The sequence below is a fragment of the Capra hircus genome, chromosome 18, assembly GCF_001704415.2.
Source record: "Capra hircus breed San Clemente chromosome 18, ASM170441v1, whole genome shotgun sequence".
NCBI classification, from domain to species: domain Eukaryota; kingdom Metazoa; phylum Chordata; class Mammalia; order Artiodactyla; family Bovidae; genus Capra; species Capra hircus.
This window is the reverse complement of record NC_030825.1, coordinates 1748644-1766352: the sequence shown is the minus strand read 5'-3', so window position 1 is coordinate 1766352 and position 17709 is coordinate 1748644. Positions and strand designations below refer to the sequence as shown.

Sequence of the window (17709 nt, the reverse complement as noted above, 5' to 3'; positions counted from 1 at the left end):
TATATTTTTTTAAAACTGAAAAAAAGAAAAATAGGAAGATTTCAATGCTTTTTATATAATTATGTAGGTATTTCAGACATTACACTTGGTATGTAAAGGGTTTTTTATTTTTATTCCAAATAATAGGGATTCATTGGATATTCAGAAAAGTCAGAAACCTAGGCAATCCTCCCATAATAAAGATATATAAGTAAATCCAAGAATGATTATATCACTTATCTAAACTTATAAAACTTGATGCAAATGTAGCAATAGAAACCAGGTTTCCTAGGTTTAAGTGAACCTTTACCGAATTACCTGGCAAATTGAAATATCTCCTATGCTCTTGAAAACTTGATTCTTATCTCTTTCACAGCTGATCATATTCCACATTGTATTCACTGTCCAGTTAGCATAAGTTTTACCAAGTAAATTGAATTCCCTGAAGGTTCAATCCTGGCATGTCCGATCTTCTCACTCTATATTCTCACATATGGCTAAGCTCTTTACAAATGCCTTCTTCTCCCTGGAACACCCTCTCTCTCTTACAAGATTACCTCCTCGACATCTTTCAGAACTCAGCAAAAACCACTTCCTGCAAACAGCGTTTCCTGACTCTGGCACAGCTCAGGTCTCCTTGTTATGTTGAAATATGGCATTCTGTGCTTCTCCCTCTCGACAGGTATCCCAATTGTGGCGCAACATTTAACTTTGAAATTCACGTCATTTTTTTCTATTAAAATTTAAGTCCTAATTCACAAAGTCCACATGTGTGCTCTTACTACTGTCCATTCTTTGCATCCAAGAGGACTTCATTAGGTGTTTGTTCAACGAAAACACTTTTATTCATGCAGAATAAACTTTCAATGAATTTTTGATGCTGTTCCTACAGCATACAGTGAACTAAAACCTGTTCGGTCTTTTATTCCACCTACACTAGCCCTCACAGTTTCATGCCCTAAGATAATGTGATAATCAAGTCACTGACAAAAAGGCTGAATAGGGCAGAATCTTAACTGCTATTCCAAGTAAAGGTTCCTTCTGTGGTTTTTTTTTTTTTTTTTTCTTTCAGAAAGAACTTGCATTCTAGAGTGTGTTCAGGTGAATAGAAACAGGACTGATACGTTAATGGGAATAAAACCACTGTGGCAGTAAACAAAAGTAGACAATCACGCATCTTCTGTATACATCAAGAATCATTTTATCGGGAGCTGTTGGCTCAGACAGCAAAGAGTCCTCCTGCAGTACAGGAGACCTGCATTCCATCCCTAGTCAGGAAGATCCCTGGAAGAAGGCATGTCAAACCACTCTAGTATTCTTGCCTAGAGAATTCCCATGGACTGAGGAGCCTGGTGGGTCATCAGACCTTGGAGTCGTAAATTGTTGGACCTGACTCAGCAACTACGTATAGAAAATTTCCTCAAGGTGACATCCTGACATTTAGAAACAGTTTCTCTCACTAGTGTGCTTAACTACAACTTCTGCTTTTCACTGAAAGACCAAAGATAAAAGTAGTATTCCATAACAATCAAGTAATTACTTCTATCAAGGAATTTTTCTTAAAGCTAAGCCAGAGAAATACACTGTGAGATAGAGCAGATAATGCGAAGTAGAAGCGATCCAAACAGGGAAGCCTCATGAACAATTGATAATTTTCTTTTCAGGAAAAAGAATAACACCTCAGTTTGGGATCATGTTTTCTAGAGAGATTTGCATACTCTTTGGAAATGTAAAAATAATTTCCTTGTTTAGTTGAGAAAACCAAGGCCTAGAGAAGTGAAGATAAGTTTTCTAAGTCAAAGAGCAGTTCTGTGAGGATTCTGTTGAGAGCTCAGTGACAGGCCTTTGGGGCCAGTTGCTTCATATTTAGGACAACGGGCTGTAGATTGGGGTACCTGTAATGGTGCCATCTTCACGCTGAATTGCTCTTACTTTGGGAAACCTCTATCTTTGCTCTTAACACCCTCAACTGATTCTATAAAATCCAAAATTTGTTGGTTTAAAATGTAATTACGTCTAAGAAAATATCTTCCTATATGAGCATGTCAAAGAACTATAATTTGAAAGAAATTTACAGTTCTATGCAGTATGTTATCACGTGCGACTGGAATTGATTATCTATGTTACTTGTTCCACATTCATGATCTAGGAAGGGAAAACAAGATTGACTTTTTTTTTTTTTTTCCCACTTAATCATGTCCAGAGTTTTAGTGCATGTGGGCTGCTATTATAAAATGCCAGAGGCTGGGTGGTTTATAAACCATGTTATTTATCACAGTTCTAAGGCTCGAAGTTCAAGATCAGGATCCCAGCATGGTTGAGTGAGTGAGGACCTCTTCTGGATATATCCCTAAATAGAAGGGATGAGCAAGTATTTCAGGCCTCTTTCACAAGGGCCCTAATCCCATTCATGTGGGCTCTGCCCTCATGCGGGTTCTGAACTCATGACCTAATTATTTTCAAATGGTCCCACCATCTAAAATCGTTACTTTGGGGATTAGGTTTTCAACATATGAATTTGGGAGAACACAAGTATTAGACCATGGCACCCAATGAGGAGACTCTCTTGGCTAAGGTAACCCAAAGCCTCATGCATACTGAATGCTCTGTGGTGCTGATACGAAGCCAAGGACTAAGGAATTATAGATTTCTCCTGGTATATACCTTGGGGATTGCACAGTTTTGAAAGATAAAGTTAAAAAGCTCCCAGATAAAAAATTGTCTTATTTGTGGGAAAAATTGTCTATTCTGTAAAAAAATAGCATGCATTTTGTATACAGTATTTGAATATATAAAACTCAGTTACCTATCCATACACCAAAACACATTATAGAAATACAAATAATCCCATTTACCATTGCATCAAAAAAATAATATACTTAGAAACAAATTTAAGCAAGTTGATGAAAGATCTATGTATGAAAACATTCAAGACACTCATGAAGGTAATGTTTCAAACACACAAATGGAACATATTTCAAATTTATTGACTGGAAGAATTAATATTGTTAATACATCCATACTAGCCACAGCTATCTACATATTCAGTGCTGTTACTGCTACTGCTGCTAAGTCGCTTCAGTCGTGTCCGACTCTGTAAGACCCCATAGACGGCAGCCCAACAGGCTCTGCCGTCCCTGGGACTCTCCAGGCAAGAACACTGGAGTGAGTTGCCATTTCCTTCTCCAATGCAGGAAAGTGAAAAGTGAAAGTGAAGTCGCTCAGTCATGTCTGACTCTTCCCGGCCTCATGGATTGCAGCCTACCAGGCTCCTCCGTCCATGGGGTTTTCCAGGCAAGAGTACTGGATTGGAGTGCCACTGCCTTCTCCAAACATGCAGTCTCTTTCAAAATTCCAAGGCATGTTTCACAAAACAGAAAAAAAAAAATTCTACAACTCGTATAAAACTCTTGTTGTTGTTCAGTTGTCAGGTCACGTCTGACTCTTACTGACTGCATAGACTGCACCATGCCCGTCTTCCCTGTTCCTTACCATCTCCTAGAATTTGCCCAAGTTCATGCCCTTTGAATCGGTGATGCCATCCAACCAACTCATCCTCTGTCACCCTCTTTATCTTCTACGTTCAATCTTTCCCAGCATCAGGGTCTTTTCCAATGAGTCAGCTATTCACATTAGGTGGCCAATGTATTGGAGCTTCAGCTTCAGCATCAGTCCTTCCAAAGTGTATATGGGGTTGATTTCCTTTAAGGTTGACTGGTTTGATCTCCTTGGTGCCTAAGGGACTCTCAAGAGTCTTCTACAGCACCACAGTTTGAAAACATCAGTTCTACAGCACTCTGCCTTCTTTACTGTCTGTCCAGCTCTTACATGCGTACATGACTACTGGAATGAGGATAGCCTTGACTATCCAGACCTCTGTTGGCAAAGTGATGTTTTTGCTTTTAACACACTGTCTAGGTTTGTCGTGACTTACCTGCCAAGAAGCAATTGTCTTGTAATTTCATGTCTGCAGTCACCATCCACAGTGATTTTAGAGCCCAAGAAGAGGTTATCTGTCACTGATTCCACCTTTTCCCCTTCTATTTGCCATGTCAGTGACGGGATCACATGCCATGATCTTAGCTTTTTTGATATTGAGTTTTAAGCCAGCTGTTTCACTCTCCTCTTTCACCTTCATCGGAGGCTGTTTAGTTCCCCTTCGCTTTCTGCCATTAGAGCGGTATCATTCACGTATCTGAGGTTGTTGATATTTCTCCCAGCAATCTTGCTTCCAGCCTTTAGGACTCATCCAGTCCAGCATTTTGCATGACATGCTCTGCATATAAGTTAAGTCAGCAGGGTGACAATATTCAGCCTTGACAGACTCCTTCACCAATTTTGAACCAGTTTATTCTTCTTTGTCTGGTTCTAACTTGTTGCTTTTTGAACTGCATACAGGTTTCTCAGAAGACAAGTAACGTTGGTCTGGTATGCCCATCTCCTTAAGAATTTTCCACTTTGTTGTTAGTATACTGTATTGGTGTTTTTCTTTCTGGCTTACTTCACTCTGTATAATAGGCTCCAGTTTCATCCACAGTTTGGCGAGATCAATGAAGCAGGTGTTTTTCTGGAATTCCCTTGCTTTCCCTTATGTTCCACCAGATGCTGCCAATTTGATCTCTGGTTCCTCTGCCTTTCCTAAAGCCAGGATGAACATCTGGAAGTTCTAGGTTCGCATAATGCTGGAGCCTAGCCAGGAAGATTTTGATCATAACCTTACTAGAACTGGAGATGACTGCAGCGGTTCAGTAGCTTGAACATTCTTTAATACTGTCTTTCTTGGGAACTGGGATGAGCATTGACATTTTCCGGTCGTGTTGTCACTGCTGGCTTTTCGAAATTTTCTGACATATTGAGTGGAGCACTTATATAGCATCGTCTTTCAAGATTTTCATAGCTTTGCTGGAATTCTATCACGTCCACTTGCTTGGTTGGCAGCATGCTTTTTAAACCCACTGGAGTTCACATTCCAGAGTTTCTGGCTCTACGTGAGAAACTACACCATTATGATTATCTGGGTCATTAAGATATTTTTTGGTATAGTTCTTCTGTGTACTTTTCCCATCTCTTCTTGGTCTATTCTGCTGTATTAAATCACAAAACACCAAAGATAAAAGTGATCTTGGGGAAAAAGAACAAATTTCGAGACTAGGGTTGCTGATTTCAAATTTTATTAGAAAGCTATAGTAATTAAGACAGAATGATTTGTTTCTGGCACAAAAATAAACACATAGATCCACAGAGCAGAACGGCAAAGCCAGAAAAAAAATGAACACCCATATAATGTCGGTTAGCTTATGAAAAAGAAGCTAAGACTGTCCAGTGGGGAAAGGACAAGTTTGTCAAAAATGGCACTGGGGAAACTGGAGAGTCCTATGAAAAAATGGAACTGTGCCCCTGTCTTTGCCATGCACAAAAATAAAATAAAAATGGAATAAAGTTTTGAACATAAGACTTTAAGCGATTAAACTCTTAGAAGAAGACATTGAGATAGTCTTCTTGCCATCAGGCTTTACAATTGTTTTTTGGTTTCACACCAAAAGCAAAGGCAACAACTGCAAAAACAAACCAGTGGGACCACATCAAACTCCAAACAAAGGAACATCAGCGAAATCAAATGGCAACTTACAGATTGACAGAAGATATTTCCAAATCATATATTTGGTATGGGCTTAACATCCAAAAATACATGAGACATGCAACTCAAGGGCAAAAAACCCAAACAATCAAAAAATTTAATGGAGCATAATTAAAGTAAGAGTTTCAATAAATCTGAAGTTTAGACTGTAGATGAGAGACTCAGCAAGGTTTTCCTTCTAGAACAACAAAAGCCTGTGCATTCCTGGCATTACTTTCTTCATCTCCACTCGTTTGACAATTACAGTTCAATGTGTACATTCTTCAATCAATAGCAATCACCCCACAGTGAGCTATAATGTGTACTAAGATTAGCCCCACTGGGGAAAAAAAAACTAATATTTGCATCCTTACTAATGATGCATATCAAAAGGAAAGTAATTTCCAGAGCTTACCATTCCATTGTTTTCTATATTTCATTTCAAAATTGAGCCACCTAGTAAGGAAAATGAGTTAGGAGACCTCAATAATATATAGATAGAAAATTAGTTTTAAATGGGAGCATCAAAAGCAAAGACATTACTTTGCTGACTAAGGTCTGTCTAGTCAAGGTTATGGTTTTTCCTGTGGTCATAGATGGATGTGAGAGTGGACTGTGAAGAAGGCTGAGCACCAAAGAATTGATGCTTTTGAACTGTGGTGTTGGAGAAGACTCTTGAGAGTCCTTGGACTGCAAGGAGATCCAACCAGTCCATTCTGAAGGAGATCAGCCCTGGGATTTCTTTGGAAGGAATGATGCTAAAGCTGAAGCTCCAGTACTTTGGCCACCTCATGTGAAGAGTTGACTCATTGGAAAAGACTCTGATGCTGGGAAGGATTGGGGGCAGGAGGAGAAGGGGACGACCGAGGATGAGATGGCTGGATGGCATCACGGACTCAATGAACATCAGTCTGAGTGAACTCCGGGAGATGGTGATGGACAGGGAGGCCTGGCGTGCTGCGATTCATGAGGTCGCAAATAGTCAGACACGACTGAGTGACTGAACTGAACTGAATGGATTATAACTTGAGGTGAAGTTCTTATTATTGCTGTAACTCTAATCCTTTAGATTCTCTATCGCATCAGCCTAATAATTTATCATAAGTACTAATACCAATAGGGACATCTACTGGTAAATTTACAGTGAGTAGAGAAAGAAAGAATATATTAGGCAAGAAGTCTAAGTATGGGAAGTCAACATTGGCAGTAAAGTAAAGGTCAGTATGGCCTTGAGAGGAAGGACGGTTCTGAAAGTTTCCTGAAACACCAAGAAGGAGTCAGATGTGAGGAATTAGCTTAATTTGTAAACCAGAAACTACTAGAAGAAATTTAAGTTCATAAAAATATTACAATGCTAAAATCCAAAATTTAGACAGAGAATAGGATAGGGTCGGGTATATAGACATTCAGAATTCTCCATTGCTTAGTGCATCAGGCACTCAAGGACCACCCTCACTGAAGGCTTTCTCTATTGCTCACCCTACAGGTACCAGCATAGAGAAAGAGATAGCTCTACTCCACAGGCAGTTGAACCCCCTTTAATGGCCTCCTGGCTTTCCTTAAGAAGCATTTCATGGAGCAGATTTCCTCCATCCCATCCCATCAGGCTGACTCCCCGTGGTCAACAGAGGTCCTCACCATGGGATCATTCCACAATCCCCATGGCTCCAGCTCCCAGCTTCAATGGACACCAGTGGACTTCCAACCCTGTCCGAGGTATGAAAGGCTGCAGCATGGCTTGTCTACGTGGTTCTCACTCCATTCAGACTGTCACAGATTAGTGAGTTCACTCCCCAACCACTTCAAATGCATCCCAGTCACTGTGGACGGCCATGGATGCGGGGATCTCTCCCCTGCGCTTCAGCTTCCTCACCCCCAGGTGCAGTCTGGTCCCCTTGCTCTCCTCCTCCTTTCCCCTTCCTCCTTGTCTGTTCTTTCCTTTACCCTGCTGAGTTCTGTATGGATCCGGATATTCCTTCTCAGTTCTCAGGGAGTCCCTCCAGTGCTCACCTGGTCTTCTGTGGGAACTGCTGCATCTCTAGACATTCCTGAATATCCATGGAGAGAGGTGAACCCCACTTCCACCCACTGCTCTGTCATCTTGTCCATCCCCATTTGTGCATGTATTAGGAACGAGTTTCCCTTTCTATTAAGTAACACTGTCATCACCACACATGTTGAACTTTTGCTTTTTGAAGAGAACACAGGTAAGTTCCACTCTCTTCAGTTGAGTCAGTCATCCATTCATGGCTGACTATTAAAGACTGCATGGACTGCAGTATGCCAAGCTTCCCTGTACATCCCAGACTCCCAGAGCTTAGTCAAACTCATGTCCATCAAGTTGGTGATGCCGCATGATGATGTCCAGTCTCTCAGACAATTTCAAAAATACAACACAATCTTATTAGGTAAGGTAACCATTCTGTACGTCAGATTCTCAGTTCAGTTCTGTTGCTCATTCATTTCCGACTCTTTGTGACCCTGTGGACTGCAGCAACACGTTTCCCTATCCATAACCAACTCCCAGAGCTTGCTCAAACTCATGATTAGAGATTAGAGATTAGATTAGATCAAGAAGCTCAAATTTAGATCTTCAGATCTTATTAATTTTTTATATATGAAATTTGTAACCTTTAGAATTCTCTCCCTATTTCCCTTACCCTCCAGTCTTTGGCAATCATTTTCTACTATGAGTTCCATCTTTTTTTCTTTTTTGGAGATTCCTTATAATTGAGATCATATGGTATTTGTCTTTGACTTAGTCCACTTAGCATGATGGCCTCCAGTTTCATCCATGTTGCCACAAATGTGAAGATTCTTTCTTTTTCTAATGGCTAAATAATATTTACCTATATATGTCAATGACATTGTTTTAATCCATTCACCTGTTGAAAGATACTCAGGTTGTGCCTATACCAAGTCTACTGTGAATAATGCTGCAATGAACATGGGAATACAGATCTCTTTTTGACGCAATGATTTCATTTCCTTTGACTATATATCTAGAGTGGGATAAGGGATCACATAACAGTTCTCTTCTAATGGCTGGATGGCATCTCCAACTTGACGGACATGAGTTTGAGTGAACTCCAGGAGTTGGTGATGGACAGGGAGGCCTGGCATGCTGCAATTCATGGGGTCACAAAGAGTTGGACACAACTGAGCAACTGAACTGAACTGAACTGAACTACCTTCCCCCCAGCAACCATAAGTTCGTTTTTTCAGTCTGTGAGCCTCCTTCTGCTTTGTAAGTAATTTCATTTGTATCATTTCTTTTTAGATACCACCTGTAAGGAATATTGTATGATATTTCTCCTTCTCTGTCTGACTTAATCTACTCAGCATGACTCTCTAGGTCCATCTATGTACCTAGCATATGGAACAATCTGTTGATTCAAATGGCAGTATATCATTCTTTTCAATGACTGAGTAATATTTTGCTGTATATATGTACCACATCTTCTTTTTTTGTTGTTTATATGTATCTATTTATTAATATTTACCACTTAATAGAGTCACCATTTCCTTCCTGCATCCTTTTTTTTTGGCTGTATCAACTTATCTATTTTTTATTTTTTAATATATATTTATTTATTTTAATTAGAGGCTAATTCCTTTACAATACTATATTGGTTTTGCCATACATCAACATGAATCCATCACGGGTGTACACGTGCTCCCCATCCTGAACTCCTCTCCCACCTCCCTCCCCATCCCATCCCTCTAGGTCATCCCAGTGCACCAGCCCCAAGCGTCCTGTATCATGCATCCAACCTGGACTAGCAATCCATTTCGCATATGATATTATATATGTTTCAATGCCATTCTTCCAAATCATCACACCCTCACCCTTTCCCACAGAGTCCAAAAGGCTGTTCTATGCATCTGTGTCTCTTTTGCTGTCTCACATACAGGGTTATAGTTAACATCTTTCTAAATTCCATATATATGCGTTAGTATACTGTATTGGTGTTTTTCTTTTTGGCATACTTCACTCTGTATAATAGGCTCCAGTTTCATCCACCTCATTAGAACTGATTCAAATGTATTCTTTTTAATGGCTGAGTAATACTCCATTGTGTATATGTACCACGGCTTACTTATCCGTTCGTCTGCTGATGGACATCTAGGGTGCTTCCATGTCCTGGCTGTGATAAACAGTGCTGCAACACTTTTACATTGGGGTAAAAGTGTCTCTTGCAAGCCTGGTTTCCTTGGTGTGTATGCCCAGCAGTGGGATTGTGGGGTCATATGACAGTTCTATTTCCAGTTTTTTAAGGAGTCTCCACACTGTTCTCCATAGTGGCTATACTAGTTTTCATTCCCACCAGCGGTGTAAGAGGGTTCCCTTTTCTCCACAGGCTCTCCAACATTTACTGCTTGTAGACTTTTGGATAGCAGCCATTCTGACTGGAGTGAAATGGTACTTAATTGTGGTTTTGATTTGCATTTCTCTCATAATGAGTAACGTTGATCATCTTTTCGTGTGTTTGTTAGCCATCTGTATGTCTTCTTTGGAGAAATGTCAGCTTAGTTCTTTGGCCCATTTTTTGATTGGGTGGTTTATTTTTCTGGAATTGAGCTCCAGGAGATGCTTGTATATTTTTGAGATTAATTCTTTGTCAGTTACTTCATTTGCTATTATTTTCACCCATTCTGAAGGCTGTCTTTTCACCTTGCTTATAGTTTCCTTTGTTGTGCAGAAGCTTTTAATTTTGATTAGCTCCCATTTGTTCATTTTTGCTTTTGTTTCCAATATTCTGGGAGGTGGGTCATAGAGGATCCTGCTGTGATTTATGTCGGAGAGTGTTTTGCCTATGTTCTCCTCTAGGAGTTTTATCGTTTCTGGTCTTATGTTTAGATCTTTAATCCATTGTGAGTTTATTTTTGTGTATGGTGTTAGAAAGACTATTTCCATCATCTAATTTTAAATAACCATTTTATTCTTCGATACCACGCCCCTTTAAACTAACTAAGAGCAGAGAAAATGTAAATGCTGTAGTAAATCAGTATTAAATGCTGATATGTTATCCTTAATTACATTACTGCTCTTCTGGTAAATTGGAAGAAGACTCATGTTCAGGTCTCATTCAGGAGGATGAAATCTCTATTTTGTAAGTTCTCTTGTCCAAACTCAATTCTTGCTCACTTCAGTCTTAAATTCTGTTACCTACAAAGAATGGACACGAAAAGTAATATTAAAATCATGCTTGCAAAAGTCAATGATTTTATGCTTCTGTTGGCCAAAGTAGGGCCAGGAATAATTTCTGAAATATAATACATCATGGAAGCATGAAGGTATAGTTCTAATATCAAAGAGGTGATGTTTGGAGATGATTCAAAAACTAAGCTCCATGGGTTTCCAGGAGGTACTCTGGACCAGACAGGTAAATTTGGTCCCTAAAAAGTCAAAGTCAGGAAAAGAGCGGCCTTGTTCACAGATCCAATGATGTAGTATTGGAGCTGATCCAATGATGTTGTATTGGTGCTGACCAGGTAATATTCTTATATTATCATTTGGAGATTTATTTGTTATTTTCTTGAAGAAACAAATGTAACAAGAAGATTAAAGATTCATTAAAGTAGAAGAGCTGTCAAAGTGCCTAGAAAAAGAATAGTCAGCAAAACCAAGCCCCCATACTGATAATTGTCAAAGACTTTAACAGTGAGTATTATAGACAGAACAGAACAAGTGGATAAAACCAATGCTCTAGGGTCACTGCAATTTTGCAGTCAAAGACAAAATATTTTTCTCTTTCAGCACAGTCATCACAGCTTCAGCTGTGGTCCTGGCTACACACATGCAGACCGAAGGCCCACTGACATGTGTGATATGACATCAGGAAGTGAACAGATGAGTGTTATGGTGCCCAGTCATCTGCATTGGCTAATAATGGGACCTAGGGGAAAATTACTTGCCCTCTCCAAGTCATTGCATCTTCATTGACATAACTTGATGATCATAGTGAAGATTAAGGCTATCTCACAGGGTTACTGTGAAACACAAATTTTAAGAGGTTCTGAAGCTTTGGGGAAAGTATAAAAGACATGCATGGAGTTATTAATGTGAGTGAGCAGATCCAAGGTACAGTATCCTTTTTCTCTTAGTATTCTCTTTGTACTCAACAGTAGCAATCAGTCAGTCATGTGTTTACTCTTACCTCAGCGTGATGGTAAACCACACAGATCAACTGGACTTTTCTTGTCATTTCAGTGTCTAAAATTCAAGCATTAGTCAATGTAGAGTGAAAAAATTACAAACTCCTTGAGGGCCTCCCTGTCAGAGTCTGCAGAGTCCCAGCACTAAATTGTCTTAAAAAAAAAAAAAAAAAAAAAAAAGCCTAAACACTCTGGCCCAGAATTTAGTTCCAAATCTTTGCAGAGCACAGAAGTAGTTCTGGGAGAAATAGAGAAAACGCAGAGAGTAATCTACTTCTTCACATTCTGTGCAAATATCATCATCCATCTAAATTTACACAGAAGGCGCTCCTTCTTCCCCACCCGAGCTACTACAGCACCAACTCCTACTCAGAGCAACAGGGAAAGAAAAGGCTTGCCTCCACAGGATGGATTTGATAACCTCAAGTAACTAGATCATCTCAGAATGGCTCATGTTTTTATTTAAACAGGGTCCTGCCTACTGCTGCTGCTAGTCATGTCAAATCTGCTCCTGTACCAGGGCAACGCATGCCCATCCTGTTTTCCTAACATGTTTGACATCCCCCTTACATCCCTTAGAGATCTGTTTCTCAATGCCACCAGGCTCATCCATGATATTTTTGGCCTTTCCTGGATAATGTTCCCTGAGTTTGTAAGTACTTTGGTGGTGGTGTTTTAGTTCCTAAGTCATGTCTGACTACTGTAACCCCATGGACTGTGTATTCCACTAGGCTCCCAGATGGAACCTTTGCCTTTGTTACTGAGCTATACTGTGCTTTCAACAAGAAGGCGGCATCAGCCAAACTTCAAATAACACAGTCTCTAGGTCAAAGAAGCCGTCAGCCCATAAGATGTGGAAATCAAAGAAAGGATCCGTTTTGCAAAATCACAAAGATTCCTAAGAAGTGCAATAACTGTTTCAATTTCCTCCTCATTGTTTTGGTAAATTTCCAAAATACATGAGTTTGTATTTGTCAGCCAAGAATGCCAGCGAAGAATACAATAGACTCAGTGGAATAATCAATAGAAATTTATTTCCTCACAATTCTGGGGGCTAAAAGTCTCAGATCAGGGTGCCAGCAAGGTGAGGTTCTGGTAAGAATTCTTTCTTCCCAGGCTGGCTTCTCCCTGTGTCCTCACACAGGGTAGGGGGGTTGGGAAAAGAGATAGAGGAAAAGACACAGAGACACAGAGAGAATTCTCTGGTGTTTCCCTTCCTGAAGACACTAAACCTATTGGATGAGTGTTCCACCCTAAGAGCTCATTTAACCTTAATGGGCTTCAGTGGTGGCTCAGACGGTAAAGAATCTGCCCACAGTTGAGAGACTGGGGTTCAATCCCTGGGTCTGGAAGGTTCCCTGGAGAAGGGAATGGCAAGCCACTCCAGTATTCTTGCCTGAGAAATCCCATGGACAGAGGAGTCTGGTGGGCTAAAGAACATGAGGTCCCAAAAAATTGAACCCTTTTCAAAACACAGTACTTTGGCAGTTAAGGCTTAACATACGAATTTGAAGAAAACACATTCAGTCCATAATACTACCTGACATAAATCACTGAGGTAAAAGAGGAGAGGGAAAAAGTTGCTTAAAGCTTAACATTCCAAAAATTAAGATCATGGCATCTGGTCTCATCACTTCATGGGAAATAGATGCAGAGCAGTGCAAACAGTGTCAGACTTTATTTTGGGGGGCTCCAAAATCACTGCAGATGGTGACTGCAGCCATGAAATTAAAAGATGCTTATCCCTTGAAAGGAAAGCTTTGACTAACCTAGATAGCATATGGAAAAGCAAAGACATTACTTTACCGACAAGTTCCTTCTAGTCAAGGCTATGGTATTTCCAGTAGTTATGTATGGATGTGAGAGTTGGACTGTGAAGAAAGCTGAGCACCGAAGAATTGATGGTTTTGAACTGTGGTGTTGGAGAAGACTCTTGAGAGTCCCTTGGACTGCAAGGAGATCCAACCAGTCCATTCTAAAGGAGATCAGCCCTGAGGGTTCTTTGGAAGGAATGATACTAAAGCTGAAACTCCAAAACTTAGGCCACCTCATGTGAAGACTTGACTCATTGGAAAAGACTCTGACGCTGGGAGGGATTGGGGGCAGGAGGACATGGGGATGACGGAGGATGAGATGGCTGGATGGCATCACCGACTTGATGGATGTGAGTTTGAGTAAACTCCGGGTGTTGGTGATGGACAGGGAGGCCTGGTGTGCTGTGATTCATGCGGTTGCAAAGTGTAGGACATGACTGAGTGACTGAACTGAACTGAACTGAACTGGGGAAAGCGAAGCATGTTGATTTTCTGGTCGTTCAGTGTTGCTCTGGGCTTTCTTCTCCAGGCTCAGTATAAATAGGCAATAAGTGAGAACTGCTCTGCAGTGAACTGGGTGGATGAACTATGTTAAACAAAGCTGAATCCTGGTCACAGATACAAATACTGGCAGGTTTTTTTATGCTAAAAGTTATTGTTTTAAGATTTGCAGTGAATAGCTTTAGAGCTACAGTAGAATGGGAGTTTACAATTGGAAACAATTATTCTCTTTCTGATGAAGGTATTTGGAAGTTGTATGTTAATTCTTTTAGGTCAATCAAGGAGCACGCAGTAGAGCAGACAGCTAATAAAAAGTGGTGCTAAAGGTTTCTATTCCACTCACTTTGTTCTTTTTACTCACTAGTTTTTGTTTCATCCTCCATTTTTGACTACCCATTTTTTCCCATATCTTCCAAGTAATCTCTTGAAATGTTCATAACTTTTGCTAAAGACTAGTTTTTCTCTATCAGTGTGTTAGCTAGATTTTTCTACTCCTATTATTCTCAGTCCATTGCTTAGTATTTCCTATAACTCTATGTCAAATTTTTCTGTCATACCATTTTCCCACCATAAACAACATTGCCTACCTGGGACGAACGCTAAGCTTTTTGGTGTCTGGATTCAGTGATAAGCGAAAGTCATAACTGTATAACACCTTATGAGGGAATATATTGGCTCTAATGCACAGTAAACAAGAGATCAAATGGTTAAATATAGGTGCATGCATGCATTCTAAGTCACTTCATTTGTGTCCAACTCTTTGCAACCCTACTGACTGTAGCCCAACAGGCTGCCTGTGTCCAGTGGATTGGCCAGGCAAGAATACTGGAGTATGCTGCTGTACCCTCTTGCCAGTGATGCTCCTCACCTAGGGATCAAACCTGAGTCTTCGTATATGTCCTGCATTGGCAGGAATGTTCTTTACCACTACCATCACCTGAGAAGCACCAAATATTGGTACATATGTCCTATATTTGGTTCAAACACTAAAGAATAATAAAAACCCTATAATAATATAACAGAGAAGGGAAAACATTAAACTTAGAAAAGTTAGATGTTAAATCAATTTTATAGGACCATGTATAGAAAAGATAGGAAAGGAATGACTTTCAAATATTGTGATTCCCTCCCAATAAAAAAAGTATACATCTATCAACTTGTTAATGTTCTATTAATGGGTTCATCTACTGAATGCTGAACAACTGTAACTAATTGTCTGATCACTTTTAGGATGAGCAGGATGCCCAGGAAAACTATACCATATCAATGCCTCTAACAACTGACATATCAATTCCCTCCATACCCCTGAAGATAAAAAACACCTCCAACGCATGCATGTGAGACTTTTACCTGGGTTTTTTACCAGCTCAAATGAGGCAGTATGTAGGTTACCAGGCTTCAGATTATTAGAGGTAATGGTAACTGTACATGCAGGCAAAGGTGCAGGACTGTAAGCAATTGCAGAGAAATTATACTATGCAGTTGATGAAGCATGAGCAAAATTAAGGGATGACTAAAGATCTTTGAAGCAACATAAATAACAGATCTATAAATTGTCCATGGAGACAAGTTTAGTTCAATCAATGCATTAGACACAGGATTGCAGCTATTATACTGTACAAAAACAGGAAATGAATAGGAACATCCATGTGTAAAATAAAAGATGCAAAATTGATTAATATGTAAGAAACACACCCAGTTTTGAGTACTCCCTGTTACTAGTGACTCCTGCGTGGAAGTCCTCTATTGCACCACTCGAGCCATTTCGTCCACCTTTCAAGCCTCCCCGATTCTGCTTCTAGAGGATCTAAGAGCCTCTTGATGAACGTGAAAGAGGAGGGTAAAAACGTTGGCTTAAAGCTCAACATTCAGAAAACTAAGATCATGCATCATATTATCTATGTATGATGACACCTGAAACTGAAATAGCATATTTGTCAATGTGATCTATGTATGATGATCATATAATCATTATGTTATATACATGACACATATGCATACCTCCAGTTAAGTTCAGTCACTCAGTCATATCCACTCTTTGAGACCTCATGGACTACAACACATCAGGCTCCTGTGTCCTCCACCATCTCCTGAGCTTGCTCAAACTCATGCTCATCAAATCGATGATGCCATCCAACCATCTCATCCTTTGCCATCTCCTCCTCCTGCCTTCAATCTTTCCCAGCATCAGGGTCTTTCCAATGAGTCAGTTCTTTGCATCAGGTGGCCAAAGTATTGGAGCTTCAGCTTCAGTATCAGTCTTTTCAATGAATATTCCGGGCTGATTTCCTTTAGTATTGACCAGTTTGTTCTCCTTGCAGTCCAAGGGACTCTCAAGAGTCTTCTCCAACAGCACAGTTCAAAAGCAACAGTTCCTTGGGCTTCAGTTTCCTTATGGCCCAGCTCTCACATCCATACATAACTGCTGGAAAAACAATAGCTTTGACTAGATCGAATTTTATTTACATATATAAACATATATATACACACACCTATGTAAGGATAAGTTTTTGAAAAGGAATATAATTATATTTTCGATAAAGAAAACAAATAATCTAGTATAATTTGATTTTTCAAATGTGCATTTTGGCTATCATGTTGGGTCTAAAACCTTTTCTTCAAATGTAGTTATCTTTCTGCTGGTAAAAGAAACCAAAATGTGTTTTAACCTTGTAACATTAACTGTAGAACAGCTTATTTACAATAGCTAATGAAAATCACAAAATTTTGAAACCTATAGGGTTTCCCAGTACTCTGCTATTGGTCATTTAACCAAGTGATCATTGACTTAATTCTTCCTTGACTCAGAAACTCTTATAGGTGCTTACTTTACATCACTAAACAAAGCAGACAGACACTTGTCCTCATGAAACTGATCTTCTAGCTGGGGGAAGACAGATACTTTGCAATAAACATGAATGTTTATTGCATTGTATGTTAAGAGGTGACCTCTAATACAGGAAAAGAACTAGTAAAGGAGAGGACAGGGATTGGGGAATAAAGGTGAAGAAGGGATGTGATTTAAAGAAAAACAACTTAGACCACACTGAGGGGAGCAAACATGCTCTCTTGCATTCAAGATTCAAGTTTTCCCCCATCCAGGCAGGTCTCTTGGTCTACCCAATTTCAAAAATGTTTCTTTCTCTGAGGCCCTATGCAAACTCATGCAAACATGGATGTTCTGAACATTCTGACTCTCTTCAGTTGAACTGATTTCATAAAAAATTGTTGGTAAACTCCACAAAATTAAGTAACGTTTTATGTAGGAAATTTTTATATTTTGTTTCCTGGAGAACTAATCTCCACATTATTTTCCATTTTTCAACACACTGTCGGTGACCTAATTATATTATGTAAAAATCTTATATATGCATTGCTATTCTAATATATTATGACATTTAAAATATATAAACAAAATATAAATTAAATGACAGTGAGATAAAAATAAACGGAAATGGTAACATTTTCTTCTGCAACGGATGAGGACACTCATCTTTATGGCCACTGGACTAATGGATTCTGAATGTACACACATAATTATATCAGTTGCTTATCTATCATAATAAAGTAATTTCTTTTATATATAGCTTCAATCAAAGTTCTCACAATACCACAAGGGGCCAAGAATACAATTATATG

The 17709-nt window shown here is 39.5% G+C and overlaps 1 protein-coding gene across 1 annotated transcript in view; it reads left to right on the top strand.

Moving 5' to 3' along the window:
- LOC102178616 (placental prolactin-related protein 1-like) overlaps nucleotides 7258-17709 on the top strand; it is a 39055-nt gene continuing 28603 nt past the window's right edge. Inside the window, exon 1 of the mRNA XM_018063143.1 lies at nucleotides 7258-7312. Coding sequence (XP_017918632.1) covers nucleotides 7258-7312 — 55 coding nt within the window. The remainder of the gene's footprint in view (nucleotides 7313-17709) is intronic.